This window comes from Eleutherodactylus coqui, chromosome 6, assembly GCF_035609145.1.
Source record: "Eleutherodactylus coqui strain aEleCoq1 chromosome 6, aEleCoq1.hap1, whole genome shotgun sequence".
Classification (NCBI taxonomy): domain Eukaryota; kingdom Metazoa; phylum Chordata; class Amphibia; order Anura; family Eleutherodactylidae; genus Eleutherodactylus; species Eleutherodactylus coqui.
The window spans coordinates 164,090,567-164,111,441 of record NC_089842.1 but is presented as its reverse complement, the minus strand read 5'-3'; the positions used below and the strand labels follow the sequence as shown (position 1 = coordinate 164,111,441).

Here is a 20,875-nt window from a genome sequence, read left to right as displayed (position 1 = left end):
GAGGATAACTGAGTTATTGCTGGGGATCCAAAGATGTTGTCCCTCAATGGATATTTAAATAGTGCCTAAAAGGATGGATGATAGAACTCTGCTACATCTACAGGTAAGTGACAGCATCTTAAGTGAAAATATAAAGCTAATCAATTCTGTACTCTAGTTTTCCATCTATGATGGGAAGTGATAAGTAACCTGGCCGTGCCGAGTTGTCTTCCCCTAATAAAGTCGTGTAAAACAATCCATCAGAAGCAGTATAATGTCTGTTGTGCTTTTTATTAGGTAAACACAGACTGTACAAAAGCTGTCGACCATCCCTGTTAGGTATTACAAAGGCATCATTCACAGTCCCTACAGAACCACAAGCGGTTTTACTTTAATATACAGCCATGTATTGTGGTCACTTGGGCCGTTCTGTAGTGGCGAGTACATATAGACCGTGAATAATCATTGCACAAAGCATAATTACCGTTCTGAAGAGGCTTGGTCCATAGCTGTGTATTAATGTAAAAACGTATAATACACAAGTACAAAGAATTATTATATAAACTGAGATAAGAAGATCTGTGTATTACAAGGTACGGGACTAATGTGAGAAGTGGTCATCCTGGAATTCTAGTATATATAAAAGGATTCAGCATTTGTCTTTACGGTAAGACAGAATTCCTGGACATCATCTAATATTGTTATAACCCTGGAGTTAAATAAATGCATATTACATAGTGTACTATCACTAATCTGCTGTACAGGTCAGATTCACAGGAATGCTTGAGTGTATGCAGCCTTTACAACAGGTGGGGGCAGCCATTAAAAGAGATTTTCTCACCAAGTTCATGAAGTTTGACTAAGTGGAGCTCCGAGTCACATAGGTGGGCCGGGCTGCCCTCTCCCACCGGCAGCAAGCAGACTGACAGCTCCCTATTGTATATAGGTAAAGCTGTCAGTCTGATGCGGGCGGTGAGAAGCTGGCATGGCCACCTCCATGACTCATGAGTTCAGCTGAGTCAAATGTCATGAACCTGGTGCCAGAATCCCTTTCACCATGAAGCAGCAATGATGAACATCCTAGGGCCCTAGTATAAGGCCAGTCTCATTAGCTTATTACAAGTGCATATATGAGCCCATAATACAGACAAGTGTCCGACCCAAAGTCACAGCATCATTGGAATCAGATACAGTGAGGTCTGCTCAGTAAACCCACGGTCAGGCTGGGACTCTTGTACAACTGGCCTAACAGTGCTTACTAATCTGCAAAATTTACTGGACCCCAGGGTGGACTGAGCACTTCCCCTTTAAAAAAAAAAAAAAAAAAAAAAAGCGCTTCTTAACTTATCCTTAAGGCATATTAAGCCTCTTACTCCCCACTTATACACTAGCCAACCTATACAACCAATCACCATGAATCAGGCAACCCAAATAACTAATCACCGGGAATGAGTAAATCCAAACAACCAATCAGGTTGCGAATGGTGTGCATTTGGGGAGTAATATAGATCTATGCTTCCCTGAGCTGCCCTCCTTTGCGGAACTAAAAACAATTTTAGTAATCTGAAGCAGAGATGCAGTGTAAGGCCAGACTCTCACAAATGCATTCGAATTTACGTATTACGTACAGAATGTATGACCGCATACTACACAGCGAATAGCTTCTGAGGAAGTACTTTGAGTTTTCATTGTTCTAGTCACATTTGCGTATATTTGGTGCACAAAACCACAGAATGTTCTATTTTACCACGCATTATGCATGTACAGCCCTATGCTTTTCCATGGGTGTGTTTGGAAAGCAGTGCATACGCAATTACACTGCATATGTACGCTGGTTTTTAGGCATGTTGCTTTGAGAAAAAAAAAAAGTGCATGACAGCGTGCGTAAAATACGCTGTTTACGCACAGACGAAAATATTACAAATCACAGCAATCTGCAGTTCGCAGCGTATTACCGTACGGTTGTGTGAGCCCAGCCTAAAGCAGTAGCCTGAGCTGCTGATAATACTGAAGGCGGATTTGTGACTCACATTCCCTTTAGCGGCAATCACTGATTGTAGATGATTAAGGTTGTGTTCAGACTTGACTTTTTGATACATTTTTGAACCACAGATAACCATGGCAGTTAAAAAAAATGCATGTGGTCTTTGTTGTAATTCAAAAACACAGCAAAAAAAAGCAGCAAACACGGAAGACGAAAATTGGCAGGTAAGGCTATCTGGCTGACCGCGAAGAATTGGGGCAAATTGCCCGCCGTGAGCGGAGAATCGCAATGATTTTTCGCTTGTGGACAGATGCCGATGCTTTCCCTAGCAATGCTAGGGGGAAGCGTCGGCCGGCGAAATCACTGCCGTGGACAGGGGGCCTAAGTATAAAAGTAATAACTGGCCACTCAACCTTCTGACTGGCCATCAATACATGATCGGCATGGCTGCTGCTGGAATAAATCACTACATATGAAAGAGAAGCAATGTGACAGTCACCAACTCTTGCCCAGATTCCAACGGCAATTTAGCATTGTGGGAAAGGATGAACTACAACCCGGGTGGCAGATCAATAGCAACCAGGAGTGAATGTCGCCCACACTGACTAATTTTAAAAACCTAGAAGGATGCAACTTATGGGAGGGGGATTTATTCCCCCCCCCCTTCATTATTAAAGGGATAGTGAAAAGTTATCTAAAAAGGAGCAGATTTGGGGATTTAAATTCTAAACGAGTGCACAATCATTAAAAAGTGGAACGTTCAACGATTTTTATGACCTACCACTACGGTCAATTTTCTTCCATATGACGTTGGAATTCACATTGCACTGGAGCAATGGATTCACACAGCACACTGAAGTGTTGCTATTCACCTTTAAACTACAAACAAGAAGCTGCGCTGTTGTAGAAAATGAAACTTCTGGTATGTCAAAAGGAAAAAAAACCAAAAACTTTGAACCTTCCTCTTTGCAGCAATGTGTGAATTGTGTACCTGTCTTTTGTAGTTTAAGTAAATCCCCAAATCTGCTCCTTTTTGATAAACCCTGCACTTGAAGACGACTGTCTGCCTAAGGCTGCTCTCACACAGCCCGCTTTTTACTCTCTACAATACTCCCATTGGCTTCACAGACCGGCGCTCTAACGCTATGATTTCCGCATACTGCCTGCTCTATTTTTGCGCTTAACACACCACCCATTACAATGATGGGCTGCCGTGAACGCTGTAACGTGCAAACGCAGTGGTTTCAGATGCAGCATTTTGTGAACACAAGTGTGAGAGTGGCCTAATGGGAATGACACTAGATTCACTGGCTCATAGGTAAGCAAATAAAAAAAAATGGCTGCCCCCTTCTGTGTGTAAGGAACATCAGCTGAAGTAAAACAATCATACATTGCTGCAGCCAGTGCTGCCCTCTAGTGGGGCTCCTCACAAGTACAGTCATCAGGTACACCCTGGGCACGGGAGACTGGCACTGCTCCAACCATCCCTTCAGAATAATCCACATCCATTATATTGCCCAGATGATTAGTGCTTTTGTAGGAGAGAGGGGAAAAAAAGAACCTGAGATCTAGTGTAGAAAGTCTTCATCCTTCCACGAACGGTGACTCAAGACGTTTGAGGAGCGTCCAGCTGAGGCTCATAATGGCTGACAGAATGAAGGCTGCTGAAAAACATGGCTAAGTAGTGAAGGTTAATCTCCAGCCTTGCTGTGAATGTCTATTCTGAAGCATTAATATGTATACATATTGCACGATAAAGGTGAGGAACTCTCGCTGCAAGACGTCTTTAAATTAGGACTTTGTCTCACATAGTGTATGGAAAGAGGAGCAAGTATATTGCATCAAGAAATGACAATTACAAATAAAACTCTGCACTGCGCATCCTTCCCTCTTCAATCACTGGTCCCGAGCTTCATACAGGAGCTTGGCAGCCTGCAAGACAAGAGCACTGGGTCACAGAGGAGTCTCTCGCAGCGCTACTGCATTTAATATCTGTGCTTCCCCCTAGGATGGCAGGGAAGCCTGAGGTCGCAGGTGCACGGCCTTATACAAGTTGTGCCCGAGAAATCTCAGAGGACCTCCCATTAGATGCTGCATGCTCTATTATCCATGATACGGACCAGAATAGGACATGTAGAGATTTCTTTTTCACATGAACCATTGGTCCGCGTGGAAGGTCGCCCATATGAAGAACCTATAATGGATCTACGTACTGACTGGAAATACAGCCATCTGAATAAGGGCATAGTCACATGGACGTATGCAATACTGGTGCCTGAAAACTGCCCGGTTTACATTGTGTCTCTATATTTAGTGCATTCTTGGCACTTTTTTTTTAAAACGCAGTGCATTCGTCTTCACTGCATTTTTCACACATGCAAAAAAATAAAAACAAGCAGGCCCAATTGATGGCACTACTTTTCTTTACTCACTGCCTCTTGGGGTAAGCGTAAAAATGCAGTGAAAATGCATGCAACCGCGTCTTTACGCAATCCCATAGACTTTATTGGGCGATTTTAGTCCACAATATGACCCACAATAGGAAACACTAAATTTATTTTTAACACACTTCAAAAAAAAAAATCAAATGCTTATGCAGTGTGTAATAAGTTAGTAAAAATTATGGATGTAATACAAAGTACAACTGTAACTATGCCCAGAGAGCTTATTGCCACAAGTCTACCTGTACCGCTTTGGTGCGCTGCGGCTGCTCCCACGTCATGTCTTTTGTATTACAGCTCATTCACCTCAGTATAGGTAAGCGCCAATACCTTGGTCGAGAGGGGTGGTGGTTTTCTAATCTTGTACAACGCCTTTAACCCCTTAAGGCCCATTTAGACGCAAAGATGATCGCTCACATGACAGTCTGAGTGACAGCTTTGAGCGATCATGTTGCATAAACTACTACGTAGCTAGTTAAGAGTTTATTAGTGTGCAAATGAAGCCTTTCGTTGAATGCAGATAACAGCTGGAGGTCTGTTATCTGCATTCAGCTCCATTGTTCTTCAGCGGGATAGCTGCTAAAAAAATGCCATCAGTGCTATCCCGTGGGTAACTCAGCGTGCGGTCTTGATAAGCAGGACAGTTTTAAAGTCAGCGATAAACGAATACTGCACGATGGCTTTTGAGCGATAATCGTGTCTAAATAGGCCTTTAGGGCCTAAATAACTACCGACTGATTTTCATACTGTTCTTTCCCATTGTTACATTCTAAGAGCTATAACTTTATTTTTCCATAGACAGACATTTAAGGTTTTGCAATTTTAACGCCATCTTTTTAGGGTATATATACTGTAAACGGCCACATGCATTGGAAAAAGGCCCCATGAGCGATTGCCATTTTGGCAGTCAATAATGGGTTAAGGTTTAGGTTCCAATTCCACATATCCAATTCAGTCAGACGAGAGGCTAGCACTCTGTCAACGATCACCGTTATTACAGCAGTGTCCGTGTGCTGCCAAGAAGGAACGGACATGAACGAGTACAGCAACTTATTTGGATCACATAGTTGCACAATTTAGTCATCTAGACCGTGACCCCATCCTGAGTACCTTGTGCATTGCGGCCAGCCAAGATGCAGACATCTTTTTGTTGCTGTTAAAGTCTTCGCTTGTTGTAAACTTCATCTGTAATAGTTCGTCGGAGCACTGAGGTTTATACTGAATCAGCATCCCGGTCGCCCGACTGTTCCCCCCTAATAGTTAATACAAATAAAGAAAAAAAAAAAGTTGATTTCTACAACCAGACGGAGGCCAAGGCTTTGTTCACACAGATGTGCAGCGTTTTTATGTGTGTTGATTCACAAATGGGGAGAAGGTTACAAGTATTACCCAAGGCTGTCACTTTACATGACTGTGAAAATGAGGCTCCATGATGACTCTAGGGCAGTGCCATTCTTACACCCATAGAGAAGAACACTCAATTTACACAACTGGTGCATCTCTCTTCAGCCCGCACGCAGGGTTAAGCCACATTTTCAGCTCACTCCAACCTAGACATAACTTGGAGCATTTGTAGTGCAGTCAGAAATAAGGGATCTTTTAACACATGCAGTATATATCTGCAAGACGCACCAAAATCTGAATGTATATATTGTGGGCTGTGAAGCAGAAATCTGCAGCAGCGTCCTTTCACACAGGACGGAATATTCTGCAACAGTGCTGTAGAGTAGGTCCTCGTGCAGCTAGTTCAGCCCCAAAATCCACACTGCTAGGGCTTATTCAGACATGCATATATTGGCCGGGTTTTCATGCCCAGACGATAGACGTTGTCCCTTTCTGCAGGGGGAGGAGGCTGGATGTTCCGGGAGCAGTGCACTGAGCTCCCACCCCTCGCCACTGTTTGCAATAGGCGGGGCAGAGCCAGGTTCCACTCCCTCCCATTGCAAATAGTGGCAAGGGGCGGAGAGGGGGCGGGAGCTCAGAGCACTGCTCCCAGCCGGTACCCCCGCAGAGAGCCCTTAACATGTAAATGTTGGTGCAGAATTCAGGAACAGCATATTCCACAACACTGTTGCAAAATATTGCATTCAAGGACAATTCAATCAATCAGATGATCAGCTCACTGATCCGGAGTCATCATTTAACCCTTTCACTTTATAGACCCTTAACTTAGAACACTTCTTATTCGTAAATCTGAAAACTGGAAGCAGTTTTTCCACTGAAATCAATCAAACCAATTTGAAAGTTTGGGATTTTTGCTTCTACAGGGATAGAAATGATGCAGCTTCCTCAACGTCTTCACATCGTCCAAGGAGTTGACAGAGCACACGTATTACAGAATAGAATCTTTAATCCAATAGTCTGATTGGAGACGCACATTTCTAAAAAATAAAAACTGCATGCAATAAGGGAAACGGGATTGCGGATACTCCCAGTGCTGGAGAAGCGAATATGCTGCAATTCTTTGGGATGGAACATCAGTGCTTAATGGGGTTGTCGGTCAGTCCTACTGCTATTCTTACAAATTAGGGTCACACTAGTGTAATAGTAACTGCCTTATGCAAGTTGCTTTAAAATAAGTTGATGTTCAGACCAAGAAAGTGACAAACATCACTACCCTAGAACATGTGAATACTGCTGCAATAGACGGTGCCTGCTGTGTCATATCAGCCGCACTCTGGTACAAGTGTCGCCAACTTATAGAAGGGCTCGTTCACATTAGCATTTTGAGTTCTGTTTTTTTAAACATACCCTCTTTGTTTGTTTGTTTTTAAATGGCACAGACAGCAAAACAGAATTCAAAGGAAAACTATATAGTTTCCCTTAGCAGATCTGGGAAATAGATCTCCATCGACATCCATTTTAATAAATCTTTTTTTAATATTTTTACGGCCTTTTTAAAATTTTTACGCATACCCATTTAAGAAAGGATCTGTCGAACGGACATCAAAAATGGAACCAAATCTTTCCGTTCAGTTCCATCACCCAATGACTACAAAGGAGGGAGGGGAAAAGTGGAAACAGTGGGAAATTAAAAAGGAATGCTGTCCCCATCATCTTCCCTCTAAAACTGAATTCACTGACCATTAGGGGATGCAAATATTAATCACTTCTAATGCCCTTTGTTTTCCTAATGAACACATATACCCTCACAATTAGGTTCCAGAAGTAATTCTGTACTTTATGCAACTGAGAAGAGTCCTTTGCCTGAGATTCATGACTTGCTGAGCTTGACAGACATCTTTTGCATCCCAGTTAGGGCCCTTTTACACACAACAATTATCGCTTAAAATTCGTCCAAATGGTCGAAAATGAGCGAGATCTGTTACACGTAAACTCGGGCATCGTGCACTTTTCGTTTGAACGATGGATTTTGGTTCACTTAAGTAGCTGAACGGCTTAGCAAATACATTCCATTTGAATGTATTTCAGTCATCTTTCAATAGACTGCAGGATGTTCTCCCTGCTGCATGTTTACACTAGCCAGGAGAACAATGCAATCTGCTGTCAGCCAAGAGGAGAACAATGGAGTGTGTCAGCAGCTGTTTACACAGCTAGGAGTGTGTTTAAACACACACTGGGCTCTGCAAACAATTTGTAAAGGGTCCACTTACATGCAAATGAAGATGATAACCTGTTAATGGACATTAATACTTTATGCAAATAGATCGCTAAATCTTTCAAACATTTGAAAGATTATCTTTGCATGTAAAAGGGTCTCTATACAGGAAATTCTCTCTTCTAAGATAAATGGGGAGGGGGGAGCTCCACAGCACATCAATCAGTGTGACTATTTGCATACAGCACGGCATAACTTTATAACTTAATTGCGGAAGTAAATGATCTCATTAGGAAAAGAGCTGGCATTAGAAGCGAGTGAGTTTTCATCCCCTTCCGTCCAGTGAACTCACCATTAAAGGCGAGATGATGGTGACAGATTCCATTTAAACAGAACTGATTTCCTTTTTTGTCTGCTACTCAGATAAAACAGCTAAACTAAAAACAAGTAAAAGGAGCATTAAGTATACTATAGGTTCCCTGCGCTGTGCTCTCACGCTCCGCAGCTGACTCATCCATTATAATGCAGCACAAATTGTACCTTCTTCTAACAATGGGAGTATGTGATCCCCTCTGACGCTTTATAACGCAAGGAGCTTTACAAAAAGCAAGCAAATTTATGTCAAGTACAGAAATAAAGGCAGCCAAAGAGGTCACAATCATTAATGAACGCAACATTCCTACAATTGGGGTCAGGACAACGTTAAATATTTGAAATTTGATCAAAAATTGCCAAGAATTTGACTAAACACAAGCAAATGATAGACGGCCAATATAAAATACCTACAAAACTGGGAATAATCTTCCACGCAGAATATCATTCCCACTGTTGCAAATCTTTCTGCATGCACAAACGTGTAGCTATGAGGTACAGAGGTGGCAGTCAGACATGGGCCCTGGTGCCTGAGGGGGTTCAAAGGCCCATCTGCCACAGAAGATATCAGTATTATAAATGGCAAATGGTAGGTGCGGACCCGGTTACGGATTCTGCATTGGGGTCCAGGAGCTTTGAATAACAGCTCTGTGAGTTCATGTCCTTTTAATAGCCAGCATCCCAATAGGGAACACTAGTTGGTTTAGGGGGGCTAATGTGTTGGTCAATGGCCAATTTTAAGATTATAATCAGAACCAATTAGATGACTTAAGGCCCTTTTACACACGATTATCACTAAAACAGCCGAACGACTGAACGAACAACATTTTTGCATAAAATTACACGTACAGATAATGGGTTTTAATCATCTCCATGTCCTCATTAGCTAAAGTAAACTCAGTACAAGTTGTTTGCTCAGGAGTGCGTGTGTTTATGCGAGGAATTATCTGTCCAGCATGATTCCATTATCTCCTCCTGACAGAGTAAACTATGTACTCATGTATGCAAGGCAAACACAATGAGTACGTTCAAGTCAGCAAGCCGCTCAAAAGACTGGACAAATTACATTCAAATGGAATGTTTTTTGAGTGGTCAAACAATGGTTTCTATGCGGGCTAAAAAACGGCGCTAAATGACAATTGAACAAACAGTGCACAACTGCACGCATTTACATGTAATGATTATCACTCACTTTCGAGTGTTTGAACTAATTTTGAGCAATAATGGTTGCGTGTAAAAGGGCCTTAATATATTGGAGTATAAATACTGGTAAGAATATACCAAGTCAGGATGTACATTTGAGAATACAATCAATATCTATGGAAATTGGACATCAACAGGCACTGGGCTACTCAAGGACGATGATTGCCATTCATAAACACAGTAGTATGCAATCAATGGCTTCCACTGCTCTGAAAAGCTAGATGTTATAGACCGCTGGATAAGAGTCCTAAGAGCAAACAATGAAATCTAAAGGGTGGGAAGAAGGCATAAATTGATTAGGGATGACAACAACCAATCAGAAAAAAGTCTGACATAACATGCGGACACGACGGCTACACGTCACCTCTGCTGACCTTCAATCACGCACTGACTCTCCAGCAGGCTGGTGTACGTATGAATATCTTTTCACATCAAAGCAGCGTGAACAGTGAAAAAGAAAGTTATTAACAGAGTGAGCAAGTGGAACATTATCACTAAAAACAGCAAGTGATTAAATATCGAAGTGCAGGTTATTATTGTCATGAGACGGCGAGCAAGATGGCCGACAGTGGAACAGGCGTTGACCTGAACGAATGCAGAGTTCTATGATGATTGAAGACAGAGACTGATGGATGATAGCAATCAGTTGCACTCATGTAATAACAATGGATCACTATACTAATAAAACATTGTAGGAAGGCCTATGTAAACAATCGGGTCATCATCACATAGCTTTAATTGATGTTCTACCGTAATAGAGAGGATTTGGTAGGCTGACAGTTATCCTATAAGCAGCCTCCGATGTAAAAAAAAAAAAAAAAAAAAAAAAAAAGTACTAACCTGTTAGTACCTTACTCGTACTTATTAGTTTTGGTCTAAGGGATTTGGCTGCACATCCTATCGATATATCTACAAGTCTATGGTCCTTATGACTAGGAAAGTTTTTTTAGCTGGACATCACTGCACTAACACTTTTTAAGCAAAATTCTATTTAGTAGCGTGTTTCCCCCAAAATAAGACACTGTCCTATATTCATTTTTGCCCCAAAAGAGGCACAGTATATTATTTTCAAGGGGGAGCTTATACTCACCTGGTCCGCGGCATCCCGGTGCCTCGCGCTACTGGTCTCAGACAGTGATGCAGCAGTCTGTAGTGTCCTCCATGTGGAGATATCCCCTTCTTTCTGGTAACGGGGATTTAAAAATCCCATCTCCGGCACTCGATGAATCAATCACAGCCATTCAGTGATGTCATTCACTGAATGGCTGTGAATGATCAAGCTCCGGCTCTGATTGGCTGGCACTCGATTTAATCACAGCACTCGCTTTGCTGGAGGTGGGGTATTTAAATCTCCGTCCCCAGAAAGAAGGGGATATCTCAGTGCAGAGGACACGGCAGCTTGCTTCAGCGCCAGGGACTATCCCGAGGGGCTCAGACGCCGCGGGCCATGTGAGTATTGATTTTTTTTTTATGTACCTTTAGCTAGGGATTATTTTCGGGGGAGGCCTTATTTTTCGAGCCTCTTGAAAACCTTGGCAGGGCTTACTTTCAGGGAAACTCCGTATGTACATTGATTTAGAATAATAGGACTATAAATTCATTAAAATGGCTTTTACGAGAACGAGTTATCCCCTAGCCAAAGTAGATAGGGGATAACTTGTTACTCCGGTAAAACCACTTTACTCCTGCTTTAAAATAATCCTTGTATCTATACATTATTAGAAAATATACATATAAACCTGCCATACACAAATGAAGGAAGTCTAGAATAAAATGGTTACCTCCAGGTGTGAAGCCCTCTGTGAGTATCTGAACTGTGGAAATTCGAGCAACTTCAATTTCATAATGGTTTTCCCCATCCAGAAACAGATACCTACAACATAAAGAGAAAAGTCACTTCCCACCGCCTCCTACTTTATAGGGAAAGTTAAGAGATAAATGACACAGTATCCAGATGATCATTAGTGATGCTGCTGTGTACAAACTGTCCTTACATATGCAGGAATAAAGAAGTGCATCCAAGATGTACAGCGGCTCCGGAAAGTCTTCAGACTCCTTCATTTTTCTTTTTTCCCACATTTTATTATGTTGTGGTCTTGAATAGTTTTTTTTTGTTTTTTTTTTAATTTGCATGAGCTCTCCCCGCCCCCCCATCATCCTGCATTCAATACCCCATAATGACAAAGTGAAAGCAGAAGGTTTGCAAATTAAAAAAAATAAAATAAAATAAAAAAAATAAATAAATAAAATCAAGAACTGATACTTCTAACATTTTGCTTAGTTGGGGCATCTTTGGCAGCGGTTACAGCCTCCAGTCTTCCTGGTTATGATGCCACAAGGTTTACACACCTGGATTTGGACATTTTCTGCCATTCTTCTCTGCAGATCCTCTTAAGCTCTGTCAGATTGGACGGGGGCCGTCTGTGGACAGCCATTTTTAGGTCTCCAGAGATGTTCGATTTGGTTCAACTGAGGGCTCTTGGTTGGGCCGCCCCCGTGTTGTGTTTGGCCGTCTGTTATGGTGGTTGTTTTGTTGGAAGGGGAACCTTCTGCCCAGTCTTGATAGGCAGGGGTATGCCAGTTAAAATTATGTCCAATCAACTCAATTTACAACAGGTGGACTGCATTTAAGGTGTGGAAACATCTCAAATATGATCAATATTTCAAGCTTCTTAGCAAAGGTTCTGAATATGTGCATCAATACAAAATGCTAGAAAACTTTGTGAATTTTTAAAAAAGCCAACATTCTGCTTTCTTGCTGCCATTATGGAGTATTGAGTGCAGAATGAGGGGGAAAACTTGACATGCTTTATTGAAATTTTCCCAAGGCCACAACATACCAAAATGTAAAAAAGTCAAAGGTTCTGAATACTTTCTGGGCCCACTGTACATGGATGCACCACTAGGGACACTAAAGACACCACGTTCACAAAGTCACCGATGCTTTACTACTGCTGTCGCTCTTATTTAAATACACCAATAGATATTTTGGATAACAAGTTGGAAAAAAAAAGTTAAAAAAAAAAAATAAAAAATTGCTTAGACTTGTCGTTAGTAAGTCTGATAACTATTTTATGACCTACTAGCTTACCCGTCGCGCGTTGCTGCGAAGACAGACATACATTCATTCGTTTTTATATATCTAGATAACAACCAATCACAGCGCAGCTTTCATGTTACCTCAGTGGTATAATATATAACAACCAATCACAGCGCAGCTTTCATGTTACCTTAGCAGTATAAAATATAACAACCAATCACAGCGCAGCTTTCATGTTACCTCAGCAGTAAGAGAAATAACAACCAATCACAGCGCAACTTTTATTCTGCCTCAGCAATATAAAAAATAGCAACCAATCACGGCGCAGCTTTCTTGTTACCTCTGCGGTATTATATATAGCAACCAATCACAGCGCAGCTTTCATGTTACCTCAGTGGTATAATATATAACAACGAATCGCAGCACAGCTTTCATGCAACCTCAGTAGTATAAGAAGTAGCCACCAATCACAGCGCAGCTTTCATGTTACCTCAGCAGTATAAGAAATAGCAACCAATCACAGCACAGCTTTCATTTTACCTCAGCATTCTCAATATGCAGCAATTGTCTTGCGAAACGTTCGGCGGATGCATCATTTTGTAGTTGAACACGCTTGCTTGTAATGCCTTTTGCTTTCGTGCTTGAGATGGAAATCAAACGATCTTTGTCTGGGGGGGCATAACTGTCGACGATGCTCGCAGGATAGTTGTACTATGACAGTAACCTTCCCAGGAGTGTACTCAACAACTTCCCAAAGTCTCATGGCGATTGGATGAATGGTGTAGTAATGCATAAAGGACAGACAGACATACATTCATTTATATATATCAGGAAGTGAGAGAATTAGATTCCGTACGTAAAATTTGGACGCTAATTCTTTTGCGCATAGAATTAAATAATGGAGTTGGGACCCATTAGCTTTTCCTATTTATGACATTCAATGCCCGTGCAAAAATTTAATGTTTCTATGTGAGAAAATTACATTCTGTACGTAAAATTTGGACGCTAATTCTTTGGCGCTTAAAATTGAATAATCGAGTTGGGACCTATTAACTTTTCCTATTTATGACAATCAATGCTCGTGCCAAATTTCCCGTTTCTATGACATTGGGAAGCGAGAAAATTAGATTCCGTACGTAAAATTTGGACGCTAAATCTTTGGCGCTTAGAATTGAATAATCGAGTTGGGACCCATTAGCTTTTCCTATTTATGACATAATCAATGCTTGTGCCAAATTTCATGTTTCTACAACATCGGGAAGTGAGAGAATTAGTGGCAGTGATGGAAATCGAACGATCTACGTGGGGGGCGTAACTGTCGACGACGCTCGCACGCGCGCCATTTATTATAGGATATTTGTACTATGCCTATAATCTTCCCAGGAGTGTACTCAACAACTTCCCAAAGTTTCATGGCGATCGGATGAATGGTGTAGTAGCGCATTAAGGGGCAAACAGACAGACAGACAGACAGACACGCATACATTCAATTTTATACATATAGATAACCGTTATTGATTACAAACTGGCCAACCCCCTTAAGTCTAGCTTTTGGGTTACGCAATGTGTGCAATGGAGACCAAGCAGGACACATCCTAATCTCTAGTATCCTCACAGACTGACAAATACTGGTCTTCTTTCATCATTTCTAGGTTTTGTGTCCCTTCTGGTTTAATTCAACCAGCTGCATTCAGCCAAGATAGGAATCCTAGTCACCTTTAGGTTCCCGGTGTGTTTGAAAGGCCAGGCATTACCTGTGGTTGTTGGACAGACGGCACACAACTGTTTCAGGCTTTTCCGAGGATCCCTGGGTAATATAAAATGTGGCTCCTGACAACGAAAGGAGGAAAGAAAACAAGATACTGTTTTTTTTTCCAGACACGAAAACAAGAATAGAACAATATTTTACTACTTGCATCTAAATGTATAACCCCTTAGTGACCAAGCCTGTTTGCGCCTTAATGACCAGGCCAAATTTTGCAAATCTGACATGTGTCACTTTAACATGGAAAAACACCAGAAAGGTTTTGCATATCCAAGCGATTCTGACATTGTTTTTTCGCCACATGTTGTGCTTCATTTAGGCGGAAAAAATAGACCGATAGAAATTGTGTTTATTTATTAAAAGCGCCAAAATTGGGAAAATTTTGAAAAAATCGTCATTTTTTCACATTTCCAACTGCAATATCTTAAATATGTGCAAACATAATATAGAAATTTTTGCTAAGATTTATATTTCCACCCGTTTACTTTATTTTGGGCGCACATTGGAAAAACTTTCGTTTTTTTAACTATTTAGGAGACGTACAAATTTAACATTACTTTTTAGCATTTTGAGGAACACTTTGTTTTCCTATACCAAGCCGAGATTGGAAAGGCTCATGAGTGTCAGAATAATAGATACCCCCCCAAATGACCTCATTTTAAAAACTACACCCCTTAATGTATTTACTGAGGGGTGTCATGAGTATTTTGACCCAACAGTTTTTTTTCAGGAATTAATTCAATTTAGAGGAGAAAAAGTAAAATTTCATATTTTTGCAAATCTGTCATTTTAAAGACATATTTTTTTCCTATAGTTTACATGAAAATCAGGATTTACACCCCAAAATGGATACCCCTATTTCTCTCGTGTTCAGAAATATACCCATTGTGGCCCTATTGTTATATCTGAGTCCACAACAGGGCCCAAAATGAAAGGAGTAGTCAGTGTCTTTCAAAACAGAAATTTTGCTTGAAGTCCTTTTAGGCCCCATAGCACACATGTAGAGTTCTTGAGCGCCCAAAACCATAGAAAACCCCCACAAATGACCCCATTTTGAAAACTAGACCCCTTAAGGAATTTATCTAGGGGTGTACTGCATATTTTGACCCCACAGTTTTTGAATGAATTCAAACCAAGCAAAAGGAAAAAATTGTGATTTTCGTTTTTTCGGCAATTCTGTCATTTTAAAAACAGCTTTTTTTGTACAGCACACATATGAAGGAAGACTTGCACCCAAAAATGGATACCCCTGTTTGTCCCGTGTTCAGAGACATACCCATTGTGGCCCTAATCTTATGTCTGGATACACAACGGAGCCCAAAATGAAAGGAGCAACCGGTGGCTTTCGGAACACAAATTTTGCTTGAAGTCCTTTTAGGCCCCATTGCCCACTTGTAGAGTTCTTGAGCGCCCAAAACCATAGAGAACCCCCACAAATGACCCCATTTTGAAAACTAGACTCCTTAACGAATTTATCTAGGGGTGTACTGCGCATTTTGACCCCATAGTTTTTGAATAAATTCAAGCAAAGCAAAAGGAAAAAATTTGGATTTTTGTTTTTTTGGCAATTCTGTCATTTTAAAAACAGCTTTTTTTGTACAGCACACATATGAAGGAAGACTTACACCCCAAAATGGATACCCCTGTTTGTGCTGTTTTCAGAAATATACCCATTGTGGCCCTAATCTTATGTCCGCATGCACAACGGGGCCCAAAATAAAAGGAGTAATTGGTGGCTTTCAGAACATAGATTTTGCTTGAAGTCCTTTTAGGCCCCATTGCCCACTTGTAGAGTTCTTGAGCGCCCAAAACCATATAGAACCCCCACAAATGACCCCATTTTGAAAACTAGACCCCTTAACGAATTTATCTAGGGATGTACTGCATATTTTGACCCCACAGTTTTTGAATAAATTTAAGCAAAGCAAAAGGAAAAAAATAGGATTTTCATTTTTTGGGCTATTGTGTCAATTTAAAAACAGTTTTTTTTGTACAGCACACATATAAATGAAGGCTTTCACCCCAAAATGGATCCCCCTGTTTGTCCCGTGTTCAGAAACATACCCATTGTGGCCCTAATAGACTTACAGGACCCATGGCTAGGCCTACAATGAAAGGAACACCCGTTGGATTTCAGGGTACCACTGAATAAATTTCAGGCCCCATTGCCCACTTATAGAGCCATTGAGCGGCCAAAACTATAAAGAACCCCCTCAAATGACCCCATTTTGAAAACTAGACCCCTTAACGAATTCATCTAGGGGTGTACTGCGTATTTTGACCCCACAGTATTTGAATGAATCTAAGCAAAGCAGAAGGAAAAAGTTACGATTTTCAATTTTTTTGGCAATTTTTTCAATTTAAAAACAGTTTTTTTGTACAGGGTACATAGGAATGAAGACGTTCACCCCAAAATGGATACCCCCGTTTGTCCCGAGTTCAGAAACATACCCATTGTGGCCCTAATCTACTTACAGGACGCATGGCAAGGCCTATAAAGGACGGAACACCTGTTGGATTTTAGGGCACAACTGAATAAATTCCAGGCCCCATTGCTTATTTGTACAGAATAAAGATTGACTCCCTAAAAATTCCCCCCCTCCCCCTCCGCGCCCTTTTTGGCGTTCGCAAATCTTAGATAAAAGTAAAAATGTGAACTGTGTAGTATTTCCGAAGACAGGGGTAATTACGGAGGCTGGTTGGAATGGGCCCATGGGGCAATAAAACCGGGTATCCCCCCCCCCTCCTCTCATGCTTTTTGGGGGTATTTCTTGACCTCAGTGGCGAGTATGGGGTGTAAAAAGTGGCGTTCCGTGAGTCTCCGTAAGCTTGATGAGGTGCGGCGGTCTCACACAGAAGGCGCTCAACAAGGTGCTCCTGGAACTGCAGGAAAGCGAGCGTTCCCGGGGCTTCTTGTAAAATACGTATCACAGGTAGCGGTCTGAATAACGCCGGGCTCACGCGGGTGCAGGCGGAATCCGCTTGCGGAGGCCCACAGCGGATCCCATCTGTGAGCCCGGCTGTGACCCTGCGTACGGCTGCGTAATGTACTGCGCATAACTGCGTACTCACACAGGCGGTCATGCACAGTACACCTTTGTTTGTATTTCCCGCACCATCGCTTAGCGATGACGCGGGTACCCGCAGCCCGTATACAATGTAGTTGCGTATGGACTGCGGGTATATCCGCGACCATGGAGCACAATGGGCTCTATGTTGCCGATATCCGCAGTAAAATAGAACCTGCTGCGTTCTCTTTTCTGCGAGTGGATTACGCAATTCCGACCTGCTAATGTGAGCGGAATTGTGTAATCCAATGCGATTGATCTGCGTATTACCACGGATCAGACGCATGCGGAATCCGTCATTCCTATCCGGTCATGTGAGACCGACCTAAGGTAGATCGCTACCTTTTTATCACATGATCGGGGACCGATCAATGAGGCCACCTGTCACTGCTCCAGGCTCTCGGTGACCGTTGGTCGCTGGGAGCAAGGAGATTTTAAATTTCCTGGGCTCCCTGACTCCTGCGCATGTGTCCGGCTTTTTGCCGGCAATCGCATGTGCAGAATCCTGGAAGGTCCACGGAGGAAGATCGCGTCGGGATTCAAATACGCAGGCCTCCGGTAAAAAGTTTCATCTCCTCTCACCGATCGCATCAGTGAGGGGAGATGAAACTTCAAATTTTTTTTTTAACTTTTACGTGATTGGCATTATTGGATAATGGCGAACACGTGACCAGGAACCGCTCACCGCAGACCCCCATTAAATCTCCATGCTCTTGGCTACGTTTTGTAGCCAGGAGCAGGGAGAATTTAAATTATCCTGGCAATCCACAGCTTTTGCGCATGCGCCCGCCATTTTGGCGACGGGCGCGTGTGCAGAAGCTGTGGTAAGGTCCGCGGATAAATCTGGGGGCCTTAGGTACGTACTTTCATCCTCCCTCACGGATATGATCCATGAGGGGAGATGAAACGTACGCTTTTTAAACTTTTAAAAACTTTTTTTTACTTTTTTTTTTTTTACTTTTTTACACTTTTTTCTCACTTTACATGATCACTGTCATCCATTGGATGACAGTGATCATGTCCCCGGTATAATCTCTCTGCTCCTAGCTACACATGGCAGCCAGAAGCAGAGGGATTTTAAATTTCCCGGGGCTCGAGCCCGTCTGTTCACGCGCCCGATGTCAATCATCGGGCGCGCATGCGCAGACGGGGATTCGGGTCCCGGGACATCGGGACACCGCTGAGGACTGGGGGTGAGTATTTTCACCTCACCTCATGGATCCGATCCATGAGGGGAGGTGAAACTGACTTTAAAACTTTTTTTTAACTTTTTCGCGATCGCCGCTAACCATTGGATAACGGCGATCGCGGTACCGGGGACCGCTCACCGCAGTCCCCGCTGACATCTCCTGCCTCCCGGCTACCTACAGGAGCCGGGAGCCAGGAGATTTTAAATCTCCCGCGCCGCCGGGCCTTCTGCGCATGCGGCTGACGTAATGCCGCCTGGCGCGCGTGCGCAGAAGACCGGCTTCGGGCCCCGGAGCGGCAGGAGAGCGGGGAGCAGCGTGCCAGACCTCGGTGAGTAATTTCAGCTGCTCCGATGGATCCGATCCATCGGAGCAGCTGAATCTTTAACTTTTATGTACTTTTATTTACTTTTTTTGCGATCGGCGCTATCCATTGCATAGCGCCGATCGCAATGCCGGGGGGGGCTCCGAACAGCCCGGGATGACAGCTCCATGCTGTCAGCTACCTGCGGACACCGACAGCATGGAGCTGTCACGTCCACAGCCCGAGGGGCACTATTCTCTGCAGGAAGCATGTTTTTACGTCCTCAGAGAATAGAGCCCACTTCGGGAGGACGTAAAAACACTATGGGCTGGTCGTTAAGGGGATAAGACGACTCTTACAGGTGTGTAACAACTCATACAGTTATTCTGCTTTAAGTATAAGTCATAATGTGTATATACTTTAGAAAGTAAAAATAGTTCTAGATATCATACACTTTCCAAACTTTTTTTTTTTTTAAGAGCCGCACTTACATTAACTGATGCTATAGTGAAAAAAGGGTAGGAGGAAAAAAATAAAAAAATAAATAAAACAGGTCACAGGAAACGTTCCTGGAACTGCGGTGCTAGATGTAAAAACCTTGATGCATCTACAGCACACAACTATAACAATGGCATCTATGAATGTAGCACAAGGCTACAGGCACAAGGACAAATTTTTGGAGTGGCATCCGATATCTCCAGGCACAACTTGCATGGGACAGCACACAGACGCGTTGTCTGATGTGCGGGACCACTGCACATTACAGGTCCTTATCTTGTTTGGGAAGCGGACAATAAAACATGCAGCAGTTTATTTTACCCGGATAGTTCATCCAAGTAAAAAGAAGCCCCTGTGAATGGGACCCCTTCACTTCAGTCCGAAAATCAGAGAATATCATTTGTGTGAACATACCCTAAGGCTGCATTCACAAGTTTTGTTGCATTTTTATCCAAACCATGCCTGTGGCAAGGCCTGATAGACTGCATGTCAGATCGCAATACAATGCAATACTGTGGTATTACATCATACCGCATGAGCGATCAAACCATCCCAAGTTCTTGTCCCTTATGAAGACTAAAAAAAAATTAAATTAAAAAAGTGCAAAAATCTGTTTAAAAAGGTATTAAAAAAGGTAATAAAAGTTTAAACTCCCCCCCCCACCCTTTGCCATATTTATAATACAAGAGTCTAAATATAAGAATCATATATATTTTGTATCACTGTCTTTTCAAATCTATCAAAGTAATGCATTATTCACTTCGCACAATGAACATTGTCAGAAAAAAAAACAAAAAAAAAAAAACAGAACTGCCCTTTTTTGGTCACCCAGTCTCCAAGAAAAAGCAATCAAAATGTCATATATACTTTAAAATGTTACCAATAGCAATGCTAGGACGTCCTTTAAAAAAATGAGCCCTCACAGAACTATGTCAACGGAAAAAAAAAAATTATGGCTGTTGGCAGAAAATAAGATGTCTTTGGGAAAAAGATAAAATTAATTTTTTTTAAAGTAGTACAGCAAAAGAAAAACAACAAGACAAACAACTGCATACATTTGGTATCATAGCAATTCTACTGACTCATAGAATAAAGTTGTCATTTTTGCTGCAGCGTGTACACAGTACAAATGTGTTTGGTACATATATGGTACATTACATAGTACCATACAGGTGGTAAGGGGAGACTCCATAGCTTTTTAGGGACATCTTGGCACTTGTAGGAAGGAAACCGGCCCTGTGGCCACTGAATGCTCAAGTTTGATTTGTGCAGGAAGGCGTTGGATGCTATGTTCATGCCAGGAGCTGAAGCAGATACCAGCTGCTGTGCAAGATGGACATCAGTAGCAGAGGAGTCCGAGTAGGTCATCTGCGGCATCCCTCACGTGGTCTAGGAGGTTTCCCAGCAGGGGGCATCTTAGGGACAAGATTAGATCAGGATTATAGGAACTAGCCGGCTCGGCACGGGAGCTGGCT

General features: G+C 42.3%; 1 protein-coding gene across 2 annotated transcripts in view; it reads right to left on the bottom strand.

Moving 5' to 3' along the window:
- Positions 1-251: 251 nt before the first annotated feature.
- ZFYVE21 (zinc finger FYVE-type containing 21) overlaps positions 252-20,875 on the bottom strand; it is a 51,528-nt gene continuing 30,904 nt past the window's right edge. The window contains exons 4-8 of one of the 2 annotated variants that reach the window (XM_066608132.1): positions 14,333-14,408; positions 11,320-11,411; positions 9,913-9,960; positions 5,515-5,657; positions 252-3,895 (exon numbers count right to left, since the gene is read on the bottom strand). In XM_066608132.1, the coding sequence (XP_066464229.1) occupies positions 3,860-3,895; positions 5,515-5,657; positions 9,913-9,960; positions 11,320-11,411; positions 14,333-14,408 (395 nt within the window). In that variant the 3' untranslated portion in view covers positions 252-3,859. The remainder of the gene's footprint in view (positions 3,896-5,514; positions 5,658-9,912; positions 9,961-11,319; positions 11,412-14,332; positions 14,409-20,875) is intronic. The other variant, XM_066608133.1, reaches the window with a different exon arrangement.